Source organism: Zingiber officinale, chromosome 5A, assembly GCF_018446385.1.
Source record: "Zingiber officinale cultivar Zhangliang chromosome 5A, Zo_v1.1, whole genome shotgun sequence".
NCBI lineage: Eukaryota > Viridiplantae > Streptophyta > Magnoliopsida > Zingiberales > Zingiberaceae > Zingiber > Zingiber officinale.
In genome coordinates, this window is record NC_055994.1 from 137,425,886 (window position 1) to 137,452,507 (window position 26,622).

At 40.0% G+C, this 26,622-nt stretch overlaps 2 protein-coding genes and 1 non-coding gene across 3 annotated transcripts; all 3 read right to left on the bottom strand.

Annotated features, from left to right (window-relative positions):
• Positions 1–9,545: 9,545 nt before the first annotated feature.
• LOC121982033 (putative pentatricopeptide repeat-containing protein At3g01580) lies at positions 9,546–12,753 on the bottom strand. The gene is made up of 2 exons (XM_042534888.1): positions 9,845–12,753; positions 9,546–9,773 (listed from the first exon to the last, which is right to left on the bottom strand). The coding sequence occupies exon 1, from the start codon at positions 12,368–12,370 to the stop codon at positions 9,926–9,928; it is 2,445 nt and encodes an 814-aa protein (XP_042390822.1). The 5' UTR covers positions 12,371–12,753; the 3' UTR covers positions 9,546–9,773; positions 9,845–9,925.
• Positions 12,754–20,207: 7,454 nt separating this feature from the next.
• LOC121982034 (aquaporin SIP1-2-like) lies at positions 20,208–23,054 on the bottom strand. The gene is made up of 3 exons (XM_042534889.1): positions 22,566–23,054; positions 22,213–22,485; positions 20,208–20,512 (listed from the first exon to the last, which is right to left on the bottom strand). The coding sequence occupies exons 1-3, from the start codon at positions 22,857–22,859 to the stop codon at positions 20,360–20,362; spliced, it is 720 nt and encodes a 239-aa protein (XP_042390823.1). The 5' UTR covers positions 22,860–23,054; the 3' UTR covers positions 20,208–20,359.
• A 2,928-nt stretch (positions 23,055–25,982) lies between these two features.
• On the bottom strand, positions 25,983–26,170 carry LOC121983414. The gene has a single exon (XR_006112482.1). It is a non-coding gene; the product is annotated as a U2 spliceosomal RNA (small nuclear RNA).
• Between the last annotated feature and the right edge of the window lie 452 nt (positions 26,171–26,622).

The window sequence follows — 26,622 nt, forward strand, 5'->3', positions numbered from 1 at the left end:
CCATCGTTGTCCAGGCTATCGCTGGAGACCATTTGTCCACCACCGGTTGCTTTCCTGCCGCTTCAATCCTTGTCGGCGGCCCAAGTCTCCCACATCCGACTTGTCACAATGCCCCAATCGACGGGTAGAGCTACCTCGGAACCCTCTGGTCCGAGCGACCATAGACAAATAACGACAATTATCCATTTGTCGACCGAGGAGTGGTGCAGTCTGGACGACACTGCGTCCCACACGCCCGAGCACCAAATATGGATCCAGGGTCCGCTTGCACAAATATAGGTCGATGCCCGAGCCCGTGTGATAGTCATCTCTCAAGGGGAGCTCGCGAACAACCATACCCAGATGTCCACTAAGGTATGTACGTTGTTTTTGTACTTACTTCTTTTTATCCTCTCGGGCCTTACTATTTCCCCACTGCTGCAGTACTGGGTCAAGAGTCTGGCCATAAGCCAGAGGCTCGTATTTTTGGAGCATGAAGTCCAGTAGCTGCGCGCTCTGAGAGGCCGAGACCGCTCAACTGAAGGCCAATTTGCAAAAGAGCGTCGAACTGTTGGAGGCAGAGAGGGGCAAGAGCGCTGAGCAGGCTTCGCAACTGGTGAAGTTCAATAAGTAGGCTAGTTCCTTCGAGGTGAAGATCCTTTCAGCCAATACCAGGAAGCTTCGAGCCATTGATGACCTAGAGATGAAGAACAAGGAGGCTCGGATCCTAGCTCAAAACCTGAAGAAGGCGGTCGCATCTCTGAATGCCGAGTGGGAGAGCCGATTAGCTGAGCAAGTAGCGGCACAAGTACAATTGCCCTCTAAGGATGCTAAGTTGGCTACTTTGAAGGTTGATCTAGAGGCCTCTTGAACGGAATTGGAAGTTTATCAAGGCACCGAGTCAAGCCGGTTCGAGATTCTAAAGTGAGACTACCTCCGCTCGGACCCTTTCAACAACTGGCTCATCGACCTAGTACTCTGCCTCTTCAACCTCGCCATTGATGGGACGCTCGACCAGCTAAAGGGCGGTGACTGCATCCCAACCTCACTAACCAACAATGTCATCAGTCGAGATAAGCTGACCGAGGCACTGCTCGATGATGTGCTGGACTACCTGAAGTGAACCCGTCCCATGCGAAGCTCGCCTCTTTTTGTACTACCCCTCGCAAGCTTGTAAAAATTTTCTAAGTCTTAATGCATGATCGCTCGTTCGACGTATCCTTGTTTATTTGATTCTGTATTTCATCATGCATCGTCGTTCAACATTTTTTTTGCTTTGTTTGTTGCCTCATCGGTTCATGCATCTTTGCTCAGCTCGAGTATGACTACGAACCACTTATGTTTTGCAAAAAATTTCTAAGTGTGGTTCCATATCCGCTCGATCGTCAATGTAACTAGTTGCTAGGATGTCCGAGCGATCACTCCAAAGCTGCTGAACGACCTTATTTAGTGATAATTGCTTTTTGGAGCAGCACGTGTCCTGGTCAGCCTTATTCTCGGCTTATATATTCGTCGATCCTCTTCATGAGTTTATAGTCGCCGCTCGGTTGTTGAAGGCATAGACTTGCGTTTAAAGTTGCCGCTCGACTATTGACGAAGACATGAGTTTAAGGTCACCGCTCGACCGTTGGTGAAGATTAGGGTTTAAGGTCGCCGCTCAACCGTTAGTGAAGACTGGGGTTTAAGGTTGTCGCTTGACCGTTGATGAAAACTAGGGTTTAAGGTTACCACTCGATCGTTGGTGAAGACTAGGGTTTAAGGTCGCTGCTCGACCGTTGACATAGACAAGGGTTTCAGGTCGTCGCTTGACCGTTGACATAAATAGGGATTTAAAGTCGCCGCTCGACCGTTGACGTTGACAGGGGTTTAAGGTTGCCGCTCGACCATTGATGAAGACATGAGTTTAAGGTCGTCACTCGACCGTTGGTGAAGACTAGGGTTTAAGGCCGTCGCTCGACAGTTGGTGAAGACTAGGGTAAGGTCGTTGCTCAACCGTTGACGAAAACATGAGTTTAAGGTTGCCGCTCGACCGTTGGCGAAGACATGAGTTTAAGATCGCCACTCGACCGTTGGTATAGACTAGGGTTTATAGTCGCCGCTCAACTTTTAACTTGGTTGATCAGCACAAAAGTCTTGGATACTTGTGAATTTTTTTCATCGTTCACCTGGATTTATACGACATACTCTATTACAATGTTATTTGTATTTAACCACACACCTCTCAACCGGCCATATAGGGTTGGAGATGGTTCATGCTCCATGGTCGATCGGGCTTTCTTTCACGATAACATTCACCTCCAAGCGCATGTTCTTCCGAGCGACCCTTGCTTCGGACTTGACCATCTCGATGTAGCATCGTCGAGCGGCCAACTGGTCGCCCTTGACTTCGCCCACCTCGTTGTCCACCAGAAACTTAATCTTCTAGCAGAAAGTGGACACCACCGTTCGGAAGGCGACCCAGTATGACATTATAGGCAGACAGCGCGTCCACCACAATGAAGTTCGTCGTTTATGAAGTTCGTCGTTTATGAAGTTTGTCGTTCTCGTCCTCTTTAGTGGCTCCTCTCTGAGTAGGGATGTAAATGAACCAAACGGTTCGCGAGCTATTCGGAGCTCGATTCAGTAAAAAACTCGTTCGAGTTCGTTTGTTTATCTTATCGTGCTGAGCTCGAGCTCGATTTCGAGCTCGACAATTTAATCAAGCATAGCTCGAGCTTAAGGATATTAGACTCGTGAGCTCGTGAACATGTTCGTTTATAGGCTCGCGAGCCAAAAAAACGAGCCTTAAAACGAGCCAAAAAATAAGTTCTAAAACGAGTCAAAAAAACGAGCCTTAAAATGAGCTTTAAAATAAGCCAAAAAAATGAGCTCTAAAACGAGCCAAAAATGAGCTCTAAACGAGCCCGAAAATGAGCCCGAGCTCGCTTAACGAGTTAGGCTCGTTAACTTTGATAATCGAGCTAATAACGAGCCGAACTCGAACTGTTCGCGGGCTTGATAATTCTAAAACGAGCCGAGCTCGAGCCTTGTGATAAAAGCTCGATTCGAGCTCGAGCCGAGCTCGAGCCCGAATATAACTTAAACGAGCCGAGCTCGAGCCTAATATTGTTCGACTCAGTTCGGCTCGTTTACATCCCTATCTCCAAGCGAAATGGTAAGCCGTGCTTGACCGATCGGCAACATTTCGTTGCCTGTGAATCCATAGAGCGGGGTCGTCATTGGCCGCAACTCGCTCCGGTCGATTTATAGCTAGTCGAACGCCTTCTTGAATATAATATTCACCGATCTCCCTGTATCAATAAAAGTTCGATGAATAGTATAATTAGCGATTACCACTCGGATGATCAGGGCATTGTTGTGAGGGATCTCCACCCCCTCTAAGTCTCGAGGACCGAAACTTATTTCAAGTCCTTCGGTCTTCTCCTTGTTGTACCCAATAGTGTGGATCTCCAGTCGCCGAGCGTGTGACTTCCTCGCTCGATTGGAATCATCACCGGTCGGCCCACGAGCAATTATTCCAATTTCTCCTTGAGCGGTATTATTCTTGTTTTCTTCTTCCCAAGCCGAGGGTCTGTTCCACTCGGCAAAAGCTCGAGCAGACTCTTGTTGTTCCTTTACTGGGGTTAATGATGTCGTCGCTCAAACGCCCCTCTCTCTTCCACCCTCCGGCCAGTTGACAGGCGTCTATGATGCCGATCAGGTGATGGCGACCGACAATGATATCTTCGTGGAGTCGGTTGGCTTGCAATCAACGTCATATCATAGCAGTCGATAGGGATGTAAACGAGCCGAACCGAGTCGAACAGTATTAGGCTCGAGCTCGGCTCGTTTAAGTTATATTCAGGCTCGAGCTCGGGTCAAGCTCGAATCGAGTTTTTATCACAAGGCTCGAGCTCGGCTTGTTTTAGAATTATCAAGCTCACGAACAGTTCGAGCTCGACTCATTATTAGCTCGATTATCAAAGTTAACGAGCCTAACTCGTTAAGCGAGCTTGGGCTCATTTAGAGCTCGTTTTTTGGCTCATTTTTTGGTTCATTTTAGAGCTCGGTTTAAGGCTCGTTTTTTTGGCTCGCGAGCCTATAAACGAACACGTTCGCGAGCTCACGAGTCGAATATCCTTAAGCTCGAGCTCGGCTCAATAAGATAAACGAACGAACTCGAACGAGTTTTTTACCGAATCGAGCTCCGAATAGCTCACGAACCGTTTGGTTCATTTACATCCCTAGCAGTCGAGCGTGTTGTGCGTCACCGACCGATGGAAGGAGCATAATAGTGGCTTTCATGCTTTGCCTTTTGCAGCCTTTGGGTGACCGACTGCTACATGTTGTACGACATGTGTCCTCGACTCTTGGTGTTGCTGGGCTCCTCTCGATCGGGGCCCCTTTGGGGGATGATGGCTACTCAATGGTCGTTGTTCAATCGCTGCTGGGGGCTCGACAGGCGCCTCCTTTCTTCTGTCCGCTTGATCTTCTTCCACGTTTATGTACTCTGTGGCCCTCCTGAGCAAATGGTTGAAGTCCCTCGACGACTTTCGGATGAATGACCTGAAGAACTCCCCTTCGGTGAGACCTTGGGCGAAGGCGTTCACTAACACCTCTATAGAGATCAAGAGAATATCCAAGGTCATCTGGTTGAAGTACTGGATATAGGTCCTCGGTGCCTCCCTGGGCCCTTGCTTTAATGAGAATAGATTGATGCTGGTTTTCTGGTGGTGGCTACTACTGGCGAAGTGGTGAAGAAACGCCGCTCAGAAGTCCTTGAAGCTGTGGATTGACCCGTTCGACAATCTCTTGAATCAGTGTTGTGCCGATTCAGAGACGGTAGTGAAGAAGACCCGACACTTTACCCCGTTCGTATACTGATGAAGTGTGGTTGCGTTGTCAAACTTGGCCAAGTGGTCATCTAGTCGATAGTTCCATTGTATTCTCCGATTACCAACGGCGTGTAGTGTCTGGGTATAGGGTCATCCAGGATCCCCTGAGAAAATTGTTGATTGATTCACTCGGGTGAATCATCGTCTCTTGATGCCTTCCCTTTTCGTGCATCCTGGACGGGTGCATCATCCAAGGAAGACCTCCGGTCCTTGTTCGCTAGACTCCGTTCCTCTGATGGAGTCCAGAATAATGCTCGATGAAAAGGGATCGGTGCATTGGGTACTTCCCCATATGTGTCGGTCGACTTCTTGTTTTGTCCCCGAACAGATACATGATTCGCTCGGTCTCCATATCCTACTTGATGCTCTGACGCTGATGTCGTGGGCTTATGCGCTTGGCGCTCGGCCATCACTTGTTGTTGTTGTTGCTCCTCTATCCTTGCCACTCAGGCTTATATAAGCATATCAAGCTCCTCCAACGTGGTGAGTCGTCTAGCGTCTTCTATCTTCTGGTTTTGGATGCAGGCTACGTTCCCACAGACGGTGCTAAAATGATCTTATTCGAAAATGGGAGGGTGGAATGTTGGGGATGTGGTTGCTGCCCTGACTGGCTGTAGAACGCGCTCCACTCTATAAAACAAGTAACGTTAGTGTCCATCCAGGGAAGGGGTCCCCGACGTGGGCTCTCCGACACTCAAGTCAGTCACCGGAAGTGTAGAATGAAGCGGAGCAACAGTTACGCAAGGGCTAATAGTAATAACACGTACCTCCGCCGGTGATGACCCCCTTTATATAGAGCCCTGTTGAGCGATGTGCATGCTCATCGAGGCGTGGGCACGTTCTCCAATATGTCCTATGAAGGGACCTATTAGAAAAGTACCTCTGATACCATACTTTAACATGGCATGCATATCCTTCATAAAACAGTAGAAGCTTCCGCCGTATGATTCGCTCGGTGATCATGCCTCAGTGGCACTATCTTCCAAAAGGATATCGAGAGATATGACAATGACCCTACTGCTTGGCCAAGCGAGGTAGCCGCTCGGCCGGGTCTCCTCCTCTCTGTCGACCTTTGCTGCTCTTCCCTGCAGTGACTGAGTGTAGCAACATGTCCTCTCCCATTCGGACAAGCTCTCTGGTCTCCTTAGCATCATGCTGCCCCATACTAAGCGTCTGGTTGGTCCGCCTGGACACTTATTACCTGACCGACCTTTGTAGCCTCTCGCCGATTAGATCCTGATTTACCCGACCGACCGCTGTAGCCGTCCTCCGCTCGACCATCATAGGCGAGCCTTTAATTTTGACACTTTGATGTTGACCATCTTGACTTTGACCTCCATCTCGATAATTGACCCGTGCCGAATGGACCCCTCTATCGCCGCATCAACTATAATAAATTTATTAAAATGGATAAAATAGCAGTAGGTTTGGTAATTGACCCTAGTTAAAATTTATTTTGTTAATGATATTTAAATAATTTTTTATTATAAAAAAAATTAAAAAACTATAATTCTCACACCACTATACCAAAAACTTTATACAATTTTATATCCCAAAAATTATACCCTAAATTAGTCTAATTTATCGATTTTAGCCCAGCACCTCATAACACACTTAGAAATAATTATCAATTAAAAAATGAAAATATATAACAAAATTACAATAAAATATTCAATTGATTTATAAATCATTTAATGAAAATATAATATAAATTATATCTAGAGAAAATTTGCATACATCCCCTATTTATAAACAAAATTATGCATGCAGTCTCCATTGTCATTGATAGAAAACTTTGTTTTTACTCCCTAGTCAAACATATTTATCTAATTGTCCATAATACTTTTAAGTATAAAAAGTTCAAAAATGAGTGTAATTCCTCTTAAATTCAGTATATTAAACTAGAATCTATATATTTTCTATCAAATTGAGTATTTTTTTTCACCTCAATTGAATGAAAAATATACTAGATTTTCTTTAAATGATACTCAATTAGATGGAAAATATATTAGATTTTCTTTAAATGATGCTGAATTTAAGAGGAATTATATTGAACAGTAAAAAAAGTCGTACTCAATTTAATAGAAAATATACTCAATTCTAGTTTCAAATGCTGAATTTAATAGGAATTATACTCATTTTTAGATTATTTGTACCTAAAAAATATAAAGGGTAATTTTAATAGAAAATATACTCGATTTTAATATAAAGCACTAACTTTAAGAGAAATTATACTCATTTTAGTATATTTTCTATCAAATTGAGCACGATTCTTTTTCCACCTCAATTGGATGGAAAACATACTAAATTTTCTTTAAATAATACTCAATTGGATGGAAAATATACTAGATTTTCTTTAAATGGTGCTGAATTTAGGAGGAATTATATTAAGTAGGAAAAAAATCGTGTTCAATTTAATAGAAAATATACTCGATTCTAGTGTAAAGTACTGAATTTAACAGGAATTATACTTGTTTTTAGACTTTTTGTACCTAAAAAATATAAGGAACAATTTTGATAGAAAATATACTCGATTCTAGAATAAAGTGCTGAATTTAAGAGGAATTATACTCATTTTTTAATTTTTTTTTACCTAAAAAATCTGAGGGACAATTAGTTAACAATATTTGTATGAGAGAGTTGAAACAAATAAAACCTTACATGTAGGAAATGAAAATAAAATTTTTGTGATTGGAGACGTATGTAAAGTTAAAATTGTGATTAAGGATTTTTCTCTAATTTAGTAATTTACCGTTATATTCTATGTCTCATATATAATATTTACAAATTTTTGAAAGAATTCATATAAATTTATTACAAATTTGATAAAGGCATAATAAATTCATTAAAAATATATAAAATAGGAGTAGGTTTAGTAATTTACCCTTATATAATCATTCAAAATTCTTTGTAATGATCATGGCTGATTTCCTTTATTAAAATTTATTAAATATCGTATTATTCATTCTTTACAAATTAAAATGTATTTACAAAATTAATATCAGTTTTTTATTTTATTTTTTAAATAGTAAAAATAATCGATATCCAAATTTCATATCATATATTATATCAAAAATATCGATATATAAAAAAAATCTTATTGTTAATATATTGAAACTTCAATATATTATATCGGTAACAAGGAAACTCTACCAGTGCGTGACGGCTTCATTTGATTGAGTTGGGAGAGGTCCACCTTTCACCGGTATTGCTGAGTAAAATCATGAATTCACGAAGTACAAGAAAAAATAATAATCAGTAAAGTGAAGAGGCCGAGGGAGGAGACGATGTTCTAGGGCATGTATTGGTGAATCAACATGGCTTTACCGTCCCGCATCCCCGATCGAGAATGATTTAATTATAAATTGATCTAATTTATCAATTTTAGTACATCGCTTATACCACTTATTATCCGGGCTATGGTACAGTGATATGATATTGAGGTTGTCACCCAGACACCCATGACTCGAACCCCAATTATGATGAATTTATAGAAATTTTTCTTCCAAATAAGGCACACAATTAAAAAATGCAGGGCTCCCGGACTGCTCACTGTGAGCATTTCCCGATTTATCCTGATAACTGATGAAAAACTTCCATAGGATCGGACCGATCACCCCAAACTCGACCTGATTAATCATTTTTTATATACCTTATTATAGCACAAATATAAATAATTATCAACTAAAAAATATGCAAATAAAAAAATAAATTTAAAACAAATTATTCAATTAATTTATAAATCATTTAATGAAAATATAATACAAATTATATTTCTCATATATAATATTAACAAATTTTTGAAATAATTCTTGATGGTAAATTTATTACAAATTCAATAAAGCTATAATACATTTATTAAAATGGATAAAATATCAATAACCAGTACCCTTATATTTCCTAGTTAAAATTTATTTTGTTAACTATTTTTAATAATTTTTTAAACACAAAATAATGTATCTTTCATTATTTACAAATAATGTAATTAAAAAATTAATATCAATTTTTTATTTTATTTTTTAAATAGTAAAAAAACAGACATGTTTAATATGATATATCCATATTGATTAGGAATTAATGCAAACATGTTTTGAACTTTATAACAACTTGATAGAATGTAAATAAAGTTCACAAATCTAATTTATAACTCGATGAGATTGAATCGTTCTTAGCTAGTGGTGCTATCAAATAGGTATAACTCAATAAGGTTGTGTTTATTGAGTTGCTGGAGGCAAAGTTGGTGTTACTTATCACTCGAAGTCTATGGAAGATGATGAATGAAATGACATACGATAAAAAAAAAGATGATTCATTCACTTTTAGTGTCTCCGTCAGTTCATTCTTAAGTCAATACGGAGGAGGTAAATCACAGGTGACTACTAACCATTAGTGCAAGTGGTCAAAACATAGGAGAGGCATGCTCAGACATATCGAGTTTTGACCCTAAGACCTCATATGATAATGCTCGATATCTCAACCATCGCACCGCCCCGAAAGGATATACTGGCGGGGTGAGAGAGGTTAGTGAAGAAATGGCAAGATACAAAACATTAAGTTGAATTAGCAAAGCTAATAAAGTTTGATTTGACAGGATCAAGAGAATGTTTGGCTCAATGGCTTAAAGATTCATTAAAGATGGACAAACAATATTACGAGACATCCAAAAGATCACAAAAATATTAATATTAAATATTAAATATTAAATATTAAATTTATTTGATAGCTTTGACAACAATAGTAAAAGATGAGTTGCATAAGTGACCTAGCAAAGGATGAGATTTATAACAATATTGAACTTCTTTTACAAAGAGATTCATCTACTTACAGCATGTCTGTGATCATCTCTTAGCAATGTGTAGTTCTCTTTAGCAATGGAGAGAGCCCTCTTGATCTGGAATTGCTGCTTCAAATTTGTTAACACTATGAATCATGAATATGATTAGTCTAACACATGCAAATGGCCGTGCTAGGCAAAGTCTACCATGATTTACCTTCCCTTCAAATCGCATGCCTCAGGGATGGGGATGAGGGTTATCACCTTTTCTTGCAATGAATATGATTAGTCCAGCACATTAATGACATGCTGAGCTAATCCTTTCACATTCAACTAGTGTATCATAACATGGCTCTAGTTCGGGACCCTCTGATCCTTCTCCCACAAGAAAGGCGCGCAGCTTGTTCCCAGATTGCACCCAGCTGTATGCTGGATTCTTCTTCACCTTCCTCAGTTTCATTAGCGCCCTGATATGGTTTGATTCATCCCATCTCCCATTCTCAGCATACATATTGGAGAGCAAGATATAGTATCCACTGTGCTCCGGTTTCAGCTCAAACAAATGCTCTGCTGCCAATTTTGCAAATTCCAGATTTCCATGAATGCGACATGCACCAAGCAATGCACCCCAAACATTGAAATCTGCCTCGAAGGGCATGCTTTTTATCAATTCCGAAGCCTCTTGCATCCGTCCAGCTCTACCTAGAAGATCGACCATGCAAGCATAGTGCATCTGTATTGGCTTGATGTTTTGCCCTAACATTTCATCAAAATATCTCTTCCCTCTCTCAACAAGTCCAGCATGGCTGCAAGCTGATAAAACAGCAATGTAAGAAACATGGTCGTACTTCACACCTTCATCTTTCATTAGATCAAACAAGTTGATTGCCGTATCAAGTTCTCCTTGCATTCCATGTCCCAAGATCATAGCATTCCAAGAGGCTGCATCCTTGTTCGGCATCCTATCAAAGATCTTTCTACCAAGATCAAGCTTTCCACATTTAGCGTACACATCTAATAATGAATTTGCAACAAAGAGATGAGTGTCGATGGACTTCTTGATAGATGAGCAGTGTATCTCCTTTCCTTGCTTGACTGCAGATAGATTAGCACATGCAGATAATGCTCCAACAAAGGAAACGATGTCATGTTCAAGGCCTACGTATTGCATGTCCACGAACAAATTCAAAGCTTCTGCACACCATGGACTATCAGAGAACCCTGAGATTAAGGTATTATAAGACACATGATCTCTCTTTGACACATCAAAAGTGCTCCAAGCAAGATTAAACCTTCCACACTTAACATACATATCAATCAAAGCATTTGAAACAAACAAGTCATAATCAGAACCGAAGCGGATTGCCCTGGCATGGATTTCCTTACCCTTTTTCAATGAAGCTATCCTAGCACAAGCTGGGAGCACATTCGTATATGTCACCGAGTCAGGGCACTCGCCGTGATCTTGCATCTCCATAACTAGTTTAATAGCTTCTAACTCAGTTCCATTCTGTGTAAAACTTGCAATTATTGTGTTCCAAGAAACCACATTTCGATTATGCATTCTATAGAAAATATGTGACCCCTTGGAATGAAATCCAGATTTTGCATACATGTCCAATAGAGAATTAGCAACAAAAATATCAGAATCCAAGTAATGCCTCAAAATATAACCATGAATCTCTTGGCCAATACTGAAAGACTCTAACTCGACCACTGCTGGTAGGAGGGTTGATATAGTGATGGAGTTTGGCTCTACATTGTTAGCGTGCATGTTCTTGAATGTCTTCAAGGCATCCTCATACCAACCAACATGGACAAGACTGCCAATAAGAGAGTTCCAGGAAACATCATTCTTTACCAGCATAGTATTGAAAACTCGCAATGAAGCTTCTGAGTCACCACACTTCCCGTACATGTCAATCAGAGCATTGCCAACTCTTACCACTGAATCAAGGCCATGCTTAATAGAAACTCCATGAATTCCCTTTCCAAAATCCTCATCTTGCAATGCAGCACAAGCAGGTAGTGAACTGATCAGCGTCACGGAATCCAGTGGAAGGCCACACCTTTTTATCTCCGAAATAGATCTTACTGCCTCCACATACATCCCACTAGACGACAGCACCGAAATGATTGAATTCCATGACACAGTGTCTTTGTGCACCATTTCACCGAACACCTGTCGTGCGGAGCACACGTCGTTAATGGCACAATAGAACATCAAGAGAGTATTCCCGACAAAGACATCATCCAAAAATCCAAACTTTATCACTGATCCATGAAGCTCCCACCCTTTTCGCGCCTGCGTGGCAACAGCAGCGACTGTGAAGACGAACGGGAAGGTGCGATCGTCGGGTCTGAGGCCGGCACGGAGCATGCCGTTGTAAACAGAGAGGGACGAATCATGGAGTCCGGATCTAGAGAGGGCACGGACGAGGGTGTTCCATAGGAAGGGTTCCCGGAGCTTGAGGGGGCTGTCGTCGAAGAGACGGATGGAGGCGGCGGGGGCGCCGTGTTCAGCATAGGAGAGGAGGAGAGAGGAGGTGATGGGGAGATGGCAGAGGAGGAGACCAGATACGGCAGCCTGGACGTGGGCCTGCTTCGCGTGGGCTAGGGAGCGGCACTGCAGAAGGCGGTCGTGGACTGCAGAGGCGACGGGGTCCGACGGAGGGCAGGAAGAAGCAGGGCTAAAACGAGCAAGGAGTGAAGGAGGGCGAAGGACATGCCAGGGGACGCGCATGCGGAAGGAGCCGAGTTCAGAAGCAGGCGTGGGCGCCTGGGCGGAGCAGAGAAAGCCCGCCGGAGCTATTTCTCCGATTCAAGGTTCTGGTCGGTCTCTGATGGAACCTAAAAAAAATTCATTTCTTTGGATTTCCTATGATTTACCTTAATTTTTAAAATGCCCCCATACTTTCCAGATCATCAAAATGCCCCTATTGTTTCAGATTGTTTTCATGCTACCCCTTATTCGCGCGATCTAGGCCCTAGGGCAATTTTCAGATTATCTGTGGTATCTTTATTGATTAAGGTTATTATTGATAATTTATCTATCTAAGTTATGTTATTTAATCTTATTTAATTAATGATTTCTAAGTAATGGAGACTTCTCCATCAATAAATAAGGGATATAGTATGGAATATAATTGAAACGGTGATAAAAGGGGTCATTAAGTATGGGTCAAACTGTTGGACTCCGTGTTAGTTTTTGATGTGATCAACCAAGTTGGTTAGGTCCTGCTATATTTGATCCCTGTGTCTGAGTGTGCAGGAGCTTAGGAACACAGGAAGTCGAGCGGAAGACGCAGCTAGCGAGAAGGACGGCACGGGAAGGGAGCCGACGGGCTCGGTGCGTCCGAAGGACGAGAGAGCTGCGGAAGAGTACTCCGGTGGACGTGAAGAGCGTGCGCGGCGTTCGAGGGACGTGAAGCCGGGACGGAAGGTTGCTCGAGGAGAAGGCCGGAAATTGGGTTCGGGTGAGCCCTATTTCGGTTGGCCGAAATCACCCAAACAAACGGAGCTTCGGAAGACAAAGTGAAGAAGAAAAGGAGTCAAAAGAAGCTGGAAGTTACTGTAGCAGAAATTACTGTAGCAGGAACCTTGAAGGCGCCTTAAACACATTGAAGGCGCCTTGAATGGATTGTTTAAGGCGCCTTGAGCAGGTCAGTTTGACCATTATTGGAGGCGCCTTGGACTCTCGGGATAAGATTTCCAGGGCTTATATAAAGGCCCCTGGAGCTAGGAATTCAACAACAACTCAAGCAATCAACTGTGTAGTGTTTCCTAGCAATAGTTCTGAGCTTCCAAAGTGTAAAAGGCTTCTCCGCCTTCAGAGAAGGAAAATTTTTCTACTGCGTTTTTTCTACTTCCCTGGATTAACAACCTTCTTGGTTGTAACCAGGTTAAAATCCTGATCTTCTTGTATTTCTTTATTTAGTTTTTATTGCTTTATTAATTTATCACTATTGCACTAATTGAGTTGAAAGTACGAGGAGGGTATAGTTTAATTTTTGTTTTCAGCAATTCACCCCCCTCTTACCGGCCTCCGCTGCACCAACAAGTGGTATCAGAGCCTGATCGCCTCAGAAGGACTAACCGCCAACTGAAACACTACGATCAAGACGATGGCCGGAGCGAACATCCATCCCCCGAAGTTCGACGGAGACTTCGCCACATGGAAGCGCAAAATGGAGGTATTTTTTAAAACAGATTTTGATATTCTAATTACGATGAAATATGGTTTTGCAGCGCCGAAAGACAAAGAAGAAAACACATGGAGCAAGAAAGGCTGAGTTCCATCTACTCAGCGTTCTACCGCCGCAGGAGGTAAATCGGATCGGAAGCTACGACTCCGCGAAAGATCTCTGGGAAAAATTCCTGGAGCTTCACGAAGGTACTTCCGAAGCAAAGCTAGCGAAGCGCGACATCCTCCGGAACCAATTAACGAACCTCCGGATGAACCAAGGCGAGAAGGTAGCGCAACTCCAAGCGAGAATCAAGGAGCTGATAACGCAACTAACGAACCTTGGAGAAGAGGTAACCAATCGGGATTCTATCCGATACGCGCTCAATGCTTTCCCGAGAACTCCAGAGTGGGCCTCCTTAGTAGATGCATACTACATCTCTAAGGACCTCGAGGTAAGTACGTTAGAACAATTATTTTCGACTTTTGAACTTTACGAATCTCGAGTTTCAGAACCCAACGGAGCAGAGAAGACAAGTCAGAACATTGCCTTAAAGGCAAAGATGAACAATTCTGACTCCGAAGCCTCAGTCGACGAATTCGAAGCGGCACTACTGGTAAGACACTTCAATAAGTTTTTCAGTTCTAATAAATTTAAATCGCAGAGGCATCATCGAAAGAAGAGGACGGTTCGTTGCTACAACTACAACGAAGAAGGGCACATCAAGGAGGACTGCCCAAAATTGAAGAGAAAGGAGAAAGAAAAGGAAAACCCAAAATACAAGAAACCAGAACCCTCCAAGTACAAGAATCTGAAGGCTACTTGGTCAGATTCGTTAACCTCTGAGTCGGACATCGAAGAATTCTCAGGGTTAGCGCTATTGGCGAACCATCAACCGGAAAAAGACTCAAGCTCAGAGATGAGCATCGATGAAGGGGGAGGAACATCAGAAGAAGAAAGCAGCAATGAAGGGGGAGCGTCACCAGACCAGGTAAGTAAGGTACGCAATCTAACCTCAACTCAATCTTTTAAATTTATCAAGTCTCTTTCTAAAGAGTTACATCAATTAGAAAAAGAGAATGCCGAACTAAAGTTGAACCTAGCAAGAGCATGCCCGTTAGAAATGTATGATCATCTAAAATCAGAAAATGAAAATTTGAAATTAGAAATTGAAAAACTGAAATCTGATGCATGCTTAAATCAATTTCCAAATTCAAAATTAAGAATTTATGGTAAATTAAATTGGTATATAAGGAAGCATCAAGGTCAACTTAGAAAAATACCAAGAAACTATGTACCCCCTAGATTTTTGAATAATCCTGTAGGAAGGAACCTCTATTGGGTTCCAAAATCTGTGCTTAATTAATTTTTTAAAAAATTAAAAGCTTACAGTGAGAAAATTAAACATTGAAATTCTTTATGGAAGCTTTGTCTAAGGAAGTGGTTGTTGCTCAAATAATCAAGAAGGCCTAGTGCCTCGTCACGACCTGGAAGCTAAAATATTAAAAGAAAATGTTTAATTAACTTTCTGAAAAAGCATTAAACAAGAATTAAATAATGCTTTGAAAGTTTATCAAATATTTGTTAAAATAAACAAAAATTCCTTAGAATTTTTTTTTTAAAAAAATTCTAACTTAATTTTTTTTTTTAATTAGAAATTTTCTTTTGGATTTTTTTTTTTTTGGAACATTTGAACATTTACTTAGGATTTTTTTTACTTAGAATTTTTTTTTGGAAAATTCATTTTAACTTAGCAATTTTTTCAAAAATTCATTTTTAACTTAGAAAATTTTCAAAAAATTTAATCTTACTTGAAGATTTTTAAGACCCCATTTTTTGCTATGATCAAAGGGGGAGAGAAAAGTACAAGTTTAGGGGGAGTTAGAGAAAACTTAAATTTTTTTATAAAAAGTGTTGCAATTTTACTAATTGCAAAAATTATTCTTAACTTATTAGTTTAGTAATTTTTCTTTAAAATTACTTTTTATGTCTATTTTTAACCCTAACTTGAACTTGGGTTGATGCACATAAAAAAGGGGGAGATTGTTGGACCCCGTGGTAGTTTTTGATGTGATCAACCAAGTTGGTTAGGTCCTGTTGTGTCTGAGTGTGCAGGAGCTCAGGAGGTCGAGCGGAAGACGCAGCTAGCGAGAAGGACGACACGGGAAGGGAGCCGATGGGCTCGGTGCGTCCGAAGGACGAGAGAGCTGCGGAAGAGTACTCCGGTGGGCGTGAAGAGCGTGCGCGGCGTTCGAGGGACGTGAAGCCGGGACGGAAGGCTGCTCGAGGAGAAGGCCGGAAATTGGGTTCGGGTGAGCCCTATTTCGGTTGGCCGAAATCACCCAAACAAACGAAGCTTCGGAAGACAAAGTGAAGAAGAAAAGGAGTCAAAAGAGGCTGGAAGTTACTGTAGCAGGAACATTGAAGGCGCCTTAAACACATTGAAGGCACCTTAAACATATTGAAGGCGCCTTGAATGGATTGTTTAAGGCGCCTTGAGCAGACCAGTTTGACCGTTTGCGCTGCGGATAAAGTTTTATCCGCAGATTGAGTTGGAGGCGCCTTGGACTCTCGGAATAAGATTTCCAGGGCCTATATAAAGGCCCCTGGAGCTAGGAATTCAACAACAACTCAAGCAATCAACTATGTAGTGTTTCCTAGCAATAGTTCTGAGCTTCCAAAGTGTAAAAGGCTTCTCCGCCTTCAGAGAAGGAGAATTTTTCTACTGCGCTTTTTCTACTGCGCTTTTTCTACTGCCCTGGATTAACAACCTTCTTGGTTGTAACCAGGTTAAAATTCTGATCTTCTCTGTATTTCTTTATTTAGTTTTTATTGCTTTATTAATTTATCACTATTGCACTAATTGAGTTGAAAGTACGAGGAGGGTATAGTTTAATTTTTATTTTCAGCAATTCACCCCCCTCTTGTCGGCCTCCGCTGCACCAACACAAACGATGGAAGTAGCAATTTACGTGAAGGTCAAAGTCAAAAAGATCAACGGCAAAGGATCGCTCCAGCAGTAGCCGATCGGTCATGTATTTGCCTGATCGACAAAGTGTCGGTCCAAGTGAAGCGTTCGCTCAGCCGAAATCATTAGACGGTCGTTACAAAACAGAGGAGCGTGCGTATGACTAGAGCGTTAGTCCGGTCAGGCGGAAACAAACTATCGAGACTTGTCACCATGCGGAGGAGCAACTGAGTCCAACCAAGCGGAGGAGTACTTAGCCGAGCGGCTATCCCACTAAGTCGAGCAAATGGATCACTGATGTATCCTTTGGGAAGATAGCATCGCTAACACAAGACATGGTCAACAGACGGATCGTATGACGAAAGCTTCTACTGTCTTATCAGGGATATGCAAGTTCTGTTAAGGTATAGTGTCAGAAGCACTTTCCTGACACATTCTTTCCTAGGACAAATTGGAGAACGTGCTCACGATTAATTGGAGAATGTGCCCATGTCCCAAGAGAAGTGTGTGCGCACGTCGCACACAAGGACACTATATAAAGGGGGTCCATATACCGGCGGAGGCACGCATTCTTCACTATTCATGCCTGTGCCTACTATTGCTCCACCTTTTTCCTCTTTCTGGTGACTGACTTGAGTGTCGAAGGGTCAATGCCGAAGATCCCTTCCTTGACTCGGTACTGATATTTCTTGTGTTGCAAGTAGAGCGGAGTCTACATCCAGTTAACGCAACGGCCACATTCCCAACTTGTCATCTCTATGATTTTCGAACAGGATCAGTAATTATCTTGAAAGTGTAAGATTTTACATGATTCATGGTTAACCAAAAAAAATTCTTAAATTTTTTTTCTCTCAAAATTAGTATTTCAAGGATTAAATCAATTTATATTTTATTCTCCTTCATTTGAGGTACTTTTGGTTAAGTGTTTATATATATATATATATATATATATATATATATATATATATATATATATATATATAACTTTGATTATATGATTAATAGGTAATTCCATAATCAAAGTTATAAAAAATAAAATATAATTTTAATATTGTTTAGTTTAATTTAGGTAATGTTATAATCTAATTTAGTATTTAGTATATTACCCTTTGTTCAATTGGATATTTAATTAAATTTTTAGAATAAATTAAATTAATAATATTAATTAGAATAAATTTTTAGAATATTAAATTAAATGAGTGGACGGATGGATGAATTAGACATAGGAAGATAATGAAAAGAGAAAGAAATCTTTTTCTCTGCATACTTGTTAGGAAGGTGGATATGTGCAGTGTAAGTTTTATAATTGAAAAAGGGCACATACGTCATTTTAGGGTATATGGTGTAATTTTGTGAGTTAAAAAAGGTATATGTGTCATTTTTTTTAATATATGGTGTAATTTTGTGAATGAAAGATACATGTGTCATTTTTTTCATCCGTTGCTTTCCATCCGATTTTGAGATGATCAATTTTGACTCTAAAACCATCCACTGATCACTGATGGATTATATTTCTCTTCCCTTTTAATTTAATGAAGTAAACAACATAAACTTTTTCACCGTGGAAATTTTTCATTAGTTTTACTTTTTGCTCTCCCAAGTAAACATAGCATTAGTCTCGTCCTATGCTGCTCGCTGTCACAGCTTGCTCGCTTCAAAGGATAATTTTAGAAAAAAAATATTGTTCACCCAGAAATCATGGAAAACCTAATGCTTCTAAGGTTTTCTAATTCCGGATTATATTCTCTAATGGCTGATATAATGAGGATGTTACATTATCAAGAATTACTGATTACTTAAACTAAATAAATTTATTATTAATAACCTACTAAAGTTATTAACGATAATTTCTAACCAAACGCATCCATTGATAATCAAATGATAATAAGATAATTAAGGTATACTTTGAATCAAATTCACGCTAAAAGATTTAAGACTTTTCAAATATTTTATTAATGTTACAATGATTTCTTTTAGTTTGCATAAAATAGGTGATATTTTAACTGTAAATAGAATTATTTAGAGCATTGGGCATTAAAGAAATTTTAGAAGCATATTTTAGTGGGAAACTACGAGAGAGTATTTTGATAGCATACTAAAATTATAATCTTTAGAAAATATAGCATAATGTCCAATAACCTTGACACTCCTAGAGTAAATATTAAAATACAATTATTCAAAAAAACTTAATAGCGAGTAAAAAAATAAAGCAGATGATAAAAAATATATATGTCTTATAGGAGATTTTCCTCCAATGAAAACGAGGGTCTAAAAATACGGTTGAGGTGAGTCTTTATTAGGAGTAGTTTTTAATTTATCTTAATAGTCGGTAGAAAATTTTTATAGGATTTGATCGATCATAATTAGTTAGTTAAAAAACTAGATACTCGGTGCTAAAATAAAAATAAGAAGTTTTATGCCCAGAAGATACGATATAGTAGTTAGACCCTCCGAACTATTAATCAAGCAAACCAACACCAATCAACCACTCATAAAACAAAAAACCTTTTTTTCTTCAAACAACACAAGTCATCAATTGACCACATAGTCAACACAACTAACCCGTTGTGACCACATAATCAACACCACTAACCAGTCGAGTGATCCTACATATAAGTAGACTAATCTTGCTTGACTTTAAGGAATCACATTGACTTTAATCTCTGGACTTGCTTGACTAATCTTTCTCAAAATTAAGTTTACGCCTAAGTAGGGAAAAAACTCCTACTCAAAATCAAAATTCTCGAATTCTCATCTCATATGTCTTAAAATCGGTCCTATATCATCGCTACCTTCTCGACAAGCCTCCCACTTCGGATCCTGCTAAATTCAAGTCAATCTTTGGGTCCAGAGGCGGACCGAAAGAGGGGGCTAAGAGGGGCTTTAGCCCTCCCTCCTCCTCCCCGAGTTCGTCGGATCCGCCTAGTATGACGGTTCCTGATTGTGGGGGCTGCTTTTATAGCTCCGAATCTTCTTCTTCAGCATACTTTTATGCAAGAGGTGATAAAGCATGATGGTGTTGGTGGAGAAATGGAGTCAACCTGAGCTCCAGGCCTTCCATCTTCCATCTCCTCCCCGTCCTTCTTCCCACCCAAAAGGACACGTTGAAGTGCGTCAGCGCATGCGATCGGTTGCAACAGTAATGGATGCCTGTGCAAGGTGGATTCAGCCCCCCTGTAAAATAAATTTTAATTCCGCCCCAGTTTGAGTCCTCAACCTACCGAAACTTCACTCACCAAGAGCAAATGGACCAATGTCAACATTTCTAAAGCTTTCATTTGCAAAATGTGATTGGTCAGTAAGATCACTAAATCAAACTTCAAGTGAGCTGGTCACATTAGTTATATCTAAGAATTGGATATCTGGATTATAAAAAAAATTGTCCAGTTCTATAATTTTGACAAAGAAAGGCATAAATGTATTGAAATGAATAAATTCTCGATACAGTTGGACCAATCTATCCACTGCCTTAATTTCAATATAAAATGTCCAAACATTGGCAGAATCGCCAACTAACTTATTGTTTTAACAAACTTATTTTAATCTTAAACGATCCGAAATAATTTGGTCCCTTCAGTCTTCATGCCTTTTTAGCCTTCACTGGTGAGCGAGGGGGGAAGACGATTCTGAATAACCAACCTGCAGCAATAGCACCAATGAAAGGGAAGATCCAGTAGACATAGAATTGTTCCCACGTATTATGGCGATTGTTGACATAAGCCCAGCCAAATGCCTGTGCATTAGAAGAACCTCATAAGTCAAATTATAATACATAGCAAGCAAGAAGTGGTAAGTAAATGGATTTATCTTTGTAAGAGAAATGCTAGTTATCCAAATTGAACATATACAAAGATCATCATATACTGTCATGTAGAATGGGATCGAGAAGTATTTTTTTCCGAAAACAAAATAGGTGAGCACATTTGTTTACCAATGCATAGAATAGAGCAATGTTTCATACAGCCAGTTCAGAAATCTAACAGCTGTTCTGATGAGGCCCGTATTAGCATCTTTATTTGTTTTCAATGTGGCATTGGGTCCACACCCTTTTGTTCCCACTCGATGGTATCTAATTACTTCATTTAAGCATAAGTGCTGAAAGGTTTTGTCCATATATTTTTATCATCTTCCAATGATCAATGAGGATATAACTCCAACATCATTTTTTTTTTTTATGATTGATCAGCAATTTAACTACTGCTAGATACTGACATAGAAACATTGCATTTATAATGGAAGGGGGTATAGAGGTAGCCTGCAGCTGTAATGGTGATGCCAATGTACTCATTAGATTTGCAAAAAGTAACATAATCAGAGTGTTATACCGAGGTTTTAGTATGGTATCACTAGATCACTCAAATTCACACACATATAGTTCATAGAAATTTAAAATAAATTGATGATTCACAAGTCAATCTTACTCAAACTAGGAATCTAGATTTATCAATAAGATTTCTGAAATAAAGTCAATTAGAAAAAAGAAGTTACCATATTGATTTGAGATAGAGTACTCAGTTCCCATTTACACTCAATCAAACCCACTGATGCTGAAGCTTTGTTTGGTGAAGGAAACAATCGATTTTTTTTTTTTTTCATTTTTCATTTCTCAACATTTATCATAGTATTTTCCTTTTCATTTCAGAAACATCAAACATCTTCTGCCGAAATATAAATATATTACACAGTGGTGTCAAAAAGTTGATGGGAAAAGTTTTTTATTTTATATTTCAATTTTCAAATTCAGTTTTATGGAAACAGAAAACTAAAAATATATATATATATATATAATTTTCCACAGACCAATTACTTTGAGAAAACAATCATAATGTCATAATTACATATCACTAAAACTCCTTCAAGTATATAATCTAGCATTATGTTTAGTGAATTCCATTAAAGCAGATTTGTGAATGATTATGCAACTACTTGGTTGCAGATTTGTGACAATACGAAGAATCATAATGATTTTTTGCCCATGTTATCAATAACATAAACAGGAATAATAGGAGAAATTGATAATAAACCATAAGAAGCTAAGTTGTACATTGGTTGTAAGCCTTAATCTACCAATACTTAAAGGATCATTCTTTGGCAATAAAAGTTCTACTTTGCTGAATGCTGAAAAGATCACACTTAATGTGGGAGGCCACTTGATGGAAGATGCCCTCTTCCTCACCCTTTTTTTTTTTCTTTTCCCTTTTTCTTTTACAAAATAATACTCCATGCTACCCTTATATGATTGGTTTGTTAAAAGCACAGTATATTTCATTATATATCCCTCTAGATTCAGTGTCCAAATCTATGTAATTTAGTAAGAATTGAGTAGAAATATATCTTAATATAGATTTAAGAGAAATTCAAAGACCTAGGAATAGCAGTACACTCCGAGAGGGGCAGGAGGAGGGAGGTAACAAAGAAGTCAGGGGCGCTTACATTTGCAGGATTCATGGACGGCCCAGTGTAACCGTTTCCGGCAATAATGACCCCAAGGGTGCAGATGGTGATCATCAATGTCTTCACTAATGCGCTCCGAGGCCCCTTGAAGACGATACAAAGCACGGCCACAGAGATGACGAATGTAAGGACACCCTCGGCGATGGCCCCCGTATGCAAATCCACCTTCAAATAAGGCCCGACTAGCATGTTCTTGTACTCCGGCGGCATTACCTCATAGAGGGCCAAGAGCCCACCGATCGCCCCGGCTGCCTGAGAAAAAAACACGCAAAATACATCAAGGCACTCGATCCACCAGCGAAATCGAGACGGAGCGCGAGATCAAACACTACTTGGGCAGGGAAGCGGATGGCCATGGAGATGAGGGAGTCGTCTCCGAATCCCGCCGCGTAGAACGCGGCGTTGCCGGTGGGGTTAAAGCTGGCGCCGCCCAAGGCGTCGGCGATGGCATTGAAGACGAAAACAATGACGAATACGAGGGAGCTGGTGACGAGTAGGGAGAAAGCCTCGCCGTGGATCTGGAACGCGGCCTTGATGACGAAGGTGGCGACGCCCAGGGCGGAGATGCAAAACATCCAGACGAACGTTATAAGGGCGTCCCCGACGGCGGCCTTTACCGCGTTCATCGCCTCCGCCTCTTCGCCGACAACTCCCGGACAGAGATCGGAACCCTACAGAAGAAGCCGCTTCTCCTCTGCTTCTAATCCAGAGCACTCCGCAGGAGAAAGAAATAGTGGCGGTGGCCAGGCACGTCACTACGTCAGGAGAGATAGTGGCGGTGGCCAGGCACGTCACTACGTCAGGAGAGATAGTGGCGGTGGCCAGGCACGTCACTACGTCAGGAGAGAGAGGTTTAATTGAAATAACGATTGGTTTTGGAACTTTCCTATTGTAACCCACCTACCTAGCGAATCCGGGCCAAGTAATACCTACTCATGATCTAACGGATAAGAACGATCTACCTGGAATGCATCGGATCGTTAACCTTATACTATCCGTCCGATTGAAAGGTGGCGGATGGGATGAGTGGAAAAATTGAAGTGAGTACTGACCGTCCGATGATCGCCGATTTGGAGCGTAAATTAAACGAGATCTTTCTGCGTTCATCAACTTCCCCGCATGTTTTCCGTGTGCGTGTAAAATTCTGGATGGCTTTTATGCGGTTTATGCGGCCTTGACGTTTTCCTAATAGCAATTGGACTTTTCATTGTGACATTATTTATTGTATTTACTATTTAGTAATTTTATAAATTTTAGCACATAGACTCTTTTTTAGCTAAACGGCATTCGTTAAGGAGATAAGTTGAGACATAACCAAGTAGTATAAGAATTTTTCTACTATTCGAATATCGAAGAAGAAGAGAAAACTTTTTTAATTAATAAGTGAGCAATATTAATAATAGCTGTCTTTCTCATATGAGTAAGGAACATAAAATTTAGGATAGTAAATAAAGATTTAATTTTTAAGCACACCACCTGAACCTAGATTTCTGTGAATTGTGGTATTGTTGGTGATCCTATCCGAGAGTTAAGACTATGGATGCTGGAGGACGTGATGTTTCTATTGACTATTGATGAATTCCGAGTCAGAGAGACCTACAACCACAGCAGTGTCGGTGCCGAGCCAGGGAGGGGTTCCTCGGCGATTATCCTTCGACACTCAAGTTAGTCTCCGACGATGTGTAAGCGAGGAAGCATAGAAGCAGAATAACAGTAACTACAGTAAAGATTTCATACCTTCATTGAAGCTTGGTGCCCTTTATATAGGACTCCGGGGGAGCGCGTGTACACTCCTCGATGCGTGCACGCTTCTCAAGACTTCCCCTGAAAAATACATGTCAGAAAAGCGTCTCTAACACCATACCTTAATGACCCGAGCATATCTCTGACATAACAATGGAAACTTCCGCTGTACGATCCTCCACCTGTTTATGCCGCCAACAATGCCGTCTGTTGGTGGCACGAGTTCCCAAAAGGATATCGCAAGATCCCTAATTTATCTGTTCTGGGGCGAGCGGGAGGACCGCCTAGTCGTCCTGCTGTCTTCGAGCTGAGCGGAATGGCCGCTCGGCCGTCTCTCCGCCGCTCGGGCTCCTTATTGCGACGAACGGGAGGTCGTGCTTTGAAGGTCGTATGCTGGTTTCGAGACCTGATGTAAGTCCGAGCAGGATAGTCGTTTGGTTTCTGTTTTGCCACTACTTTGGTTCTCTGAGCGTCGGAAGCTCGGTGTGTGGTCGAGCTATGATAATGTCGGATCAGACATTCCTTATTCTGATCGAGCAAGTGGGTTACCCGATCGAACGATGACAGGAGGCCCGTGACCACCGTGACTTTGACCTCCAGTATGGCAATGACCTTCTGCGGAACGGGGTCCTACCTTATCTCCGGATCAGTTTGAATCGACTATAGGGAATCTGAATAGATATAAATATTTTGCATATTCAAGCGAGCACATAAATTCATGGAATCTATACTGAATCATTGTCAACTCCATACCCTTCACCGACTCCAAGTCCCAAATAGCTTTCGCCTTAGCAACCAAAACTTGTCCATGCCAATCTCGAACAATTATTCCAACATTAGCCCACATCCACATCTAGCTGCTCCAACACTAAAATGGTTCTTAACATCATCATATCTCGCATCCACATCTAGATACTCCAATACTAAAAAGGTTCCTGACCTCATTATAGCCCGTGAACTCATTATAACCCGCATCCACATCTAGCTGAACTTGGTTAGGATCGAGAGATTTCCAAATTCGTTTAGAGTTTACTTTTATCAAAGGGTATAGTATTTCTCCAGACAAGTTAGACTCCCGGAATACCTCAACATCGTAAGCACCCAATTTATTATAATTTTATTTACATATTTCTCCCCATGTTGTCCAACACATCCTTGCAAATAGTTCGAACTCATCCTTTGAAACCATCATGGCTAGGTAGATGCCGCAATCCACAAAAGAAGTCATACTAGCCTTGCTAAGATAGCTTCAAAACTAGGTGCATTTCCATACACTTCGAACTACTGGATAAAAAAAATACAGTGACTAGTGGACCCATCATGAGACTTACATAAAGTGCAAAAACCATCAAACGGAACATGCTTAGCTTTAAGATTTTTTGTTGTGGGAATAATATCTTTGGATGCTCGCCACAAAAAATTCAAACCTTAAGTGGAATTTGAAGTCTCTAAAGAATTTTTCACTACGATTAAGTGAGATGATAAGATTGAAACGGAGGGGGGTTTATGGTGTCTGTCTCCGAGAGATACCCATATCTGATTGTGTTGGGGTTGTAAGGTTGCAAACATAATCCCACATTGAAAACACATGGGAAAGATCATGAGTTTATAAGAGAAAAATATATCTCTATTGACATGAGATCTTTTGGGGAGAACCCAAGAGCAAAACCATGAAGGGCTTAGGCACAAAGTGGATAATATCATTTTATCGTAGAGATATCTAAATTTTTTTCGATCCTACGATTATATATTGACCAATTTGTGCACACTACCTGCTCATCCCACATCTCCGTGTACTTCCTTTTTGTCATGTATATCATTCCACCGGAAGTTAGCACAAGCTTGCATAATTCTTTGGCAGATAGAAAATGGAACTTAAAGCACAACATACCATAGCAAGGTATTGCTTGTAACACGGAGAGCCAAATCGGAGTATAAATGTTTGCATATATAATATAATACATAAATACATATAAATTAATACTCAAGCCTTAAATTGGACTTGGTTAGGGTACGCTAAGGTCATGCAGTAGTGAAACGTAAGGGCGACACTTGAGAACCCCAGTAACAAATTGCTATAATAAACTCTCTCTTATAAAAAATTAATTTAATTATTTATATCATATATTAAACTGATAATAATAGATAATAACAGATATTGCATTTGATCTTAGCTAAAATCTAAGAAAGGTATACTTTTTAATGTTACTTACCCAATATATTTATAGAAACTTGATATTATCAATAATAAGATATGAAATTAAAAAGAACCATAAAAGTGTATATTTTTTATAAAATATAATCATAAAAATTTAATAATATATCTTAAAATTATTTTTAATGTGAAAAGAAAAAAAATATAAACCTAATTTAATTTTATATGTTTTATTAAAATTAACTAATAGAGGTCATATTTATTATTATTATTATTATTATTATTATTATTATTATTATTATTATTATTATGATGTAAAATGACAATTAAAATATTACAAATTTAGAACGACTTTTCATGTGTATTTATTTATTGACTTTTCATGTGTATTTATTTATTGTATTTAATGCGTATGTTTTTATGGGGCTTCCCTTTTTTATTAATCATTAGAATAATAAACTCATCTTTTTTTAATTCAACTCTCGAAAGTA

Bases quoted from the DNA above. Each gene is read 5' to 3' on its own strand.
- LOC121982034 (XM_042534889.1), bottom strand. From the start codon at position 22,859: ATGAACGCGGTAAAGGCCGCCGTCGGGGACGCCCTTATAACGTTCGTC. The intron at 22,486-22,565 runs GTAGTGTTTGAT...TTTTTTTCTCAG, and splicing joins CCATCCGCTTCCCTGCCCAA to GCAGCCGGGGCGATCGGTGG. The intron at 20,513-22,212 runs GTAAGCGCCCCT...TCTAATGCACAG, and splicing joins CGTCCATGAATCCTGCAAAT to GCATTTGGCTGGGCTTATGT.
- LOC121982033 (XM_042534888.1), bottom strand. From the start codon at position 12,370: ATGCGCGTCCCCTGGCATGTCCTTCGCCCTCCTTCACTCCTTGCTCGT.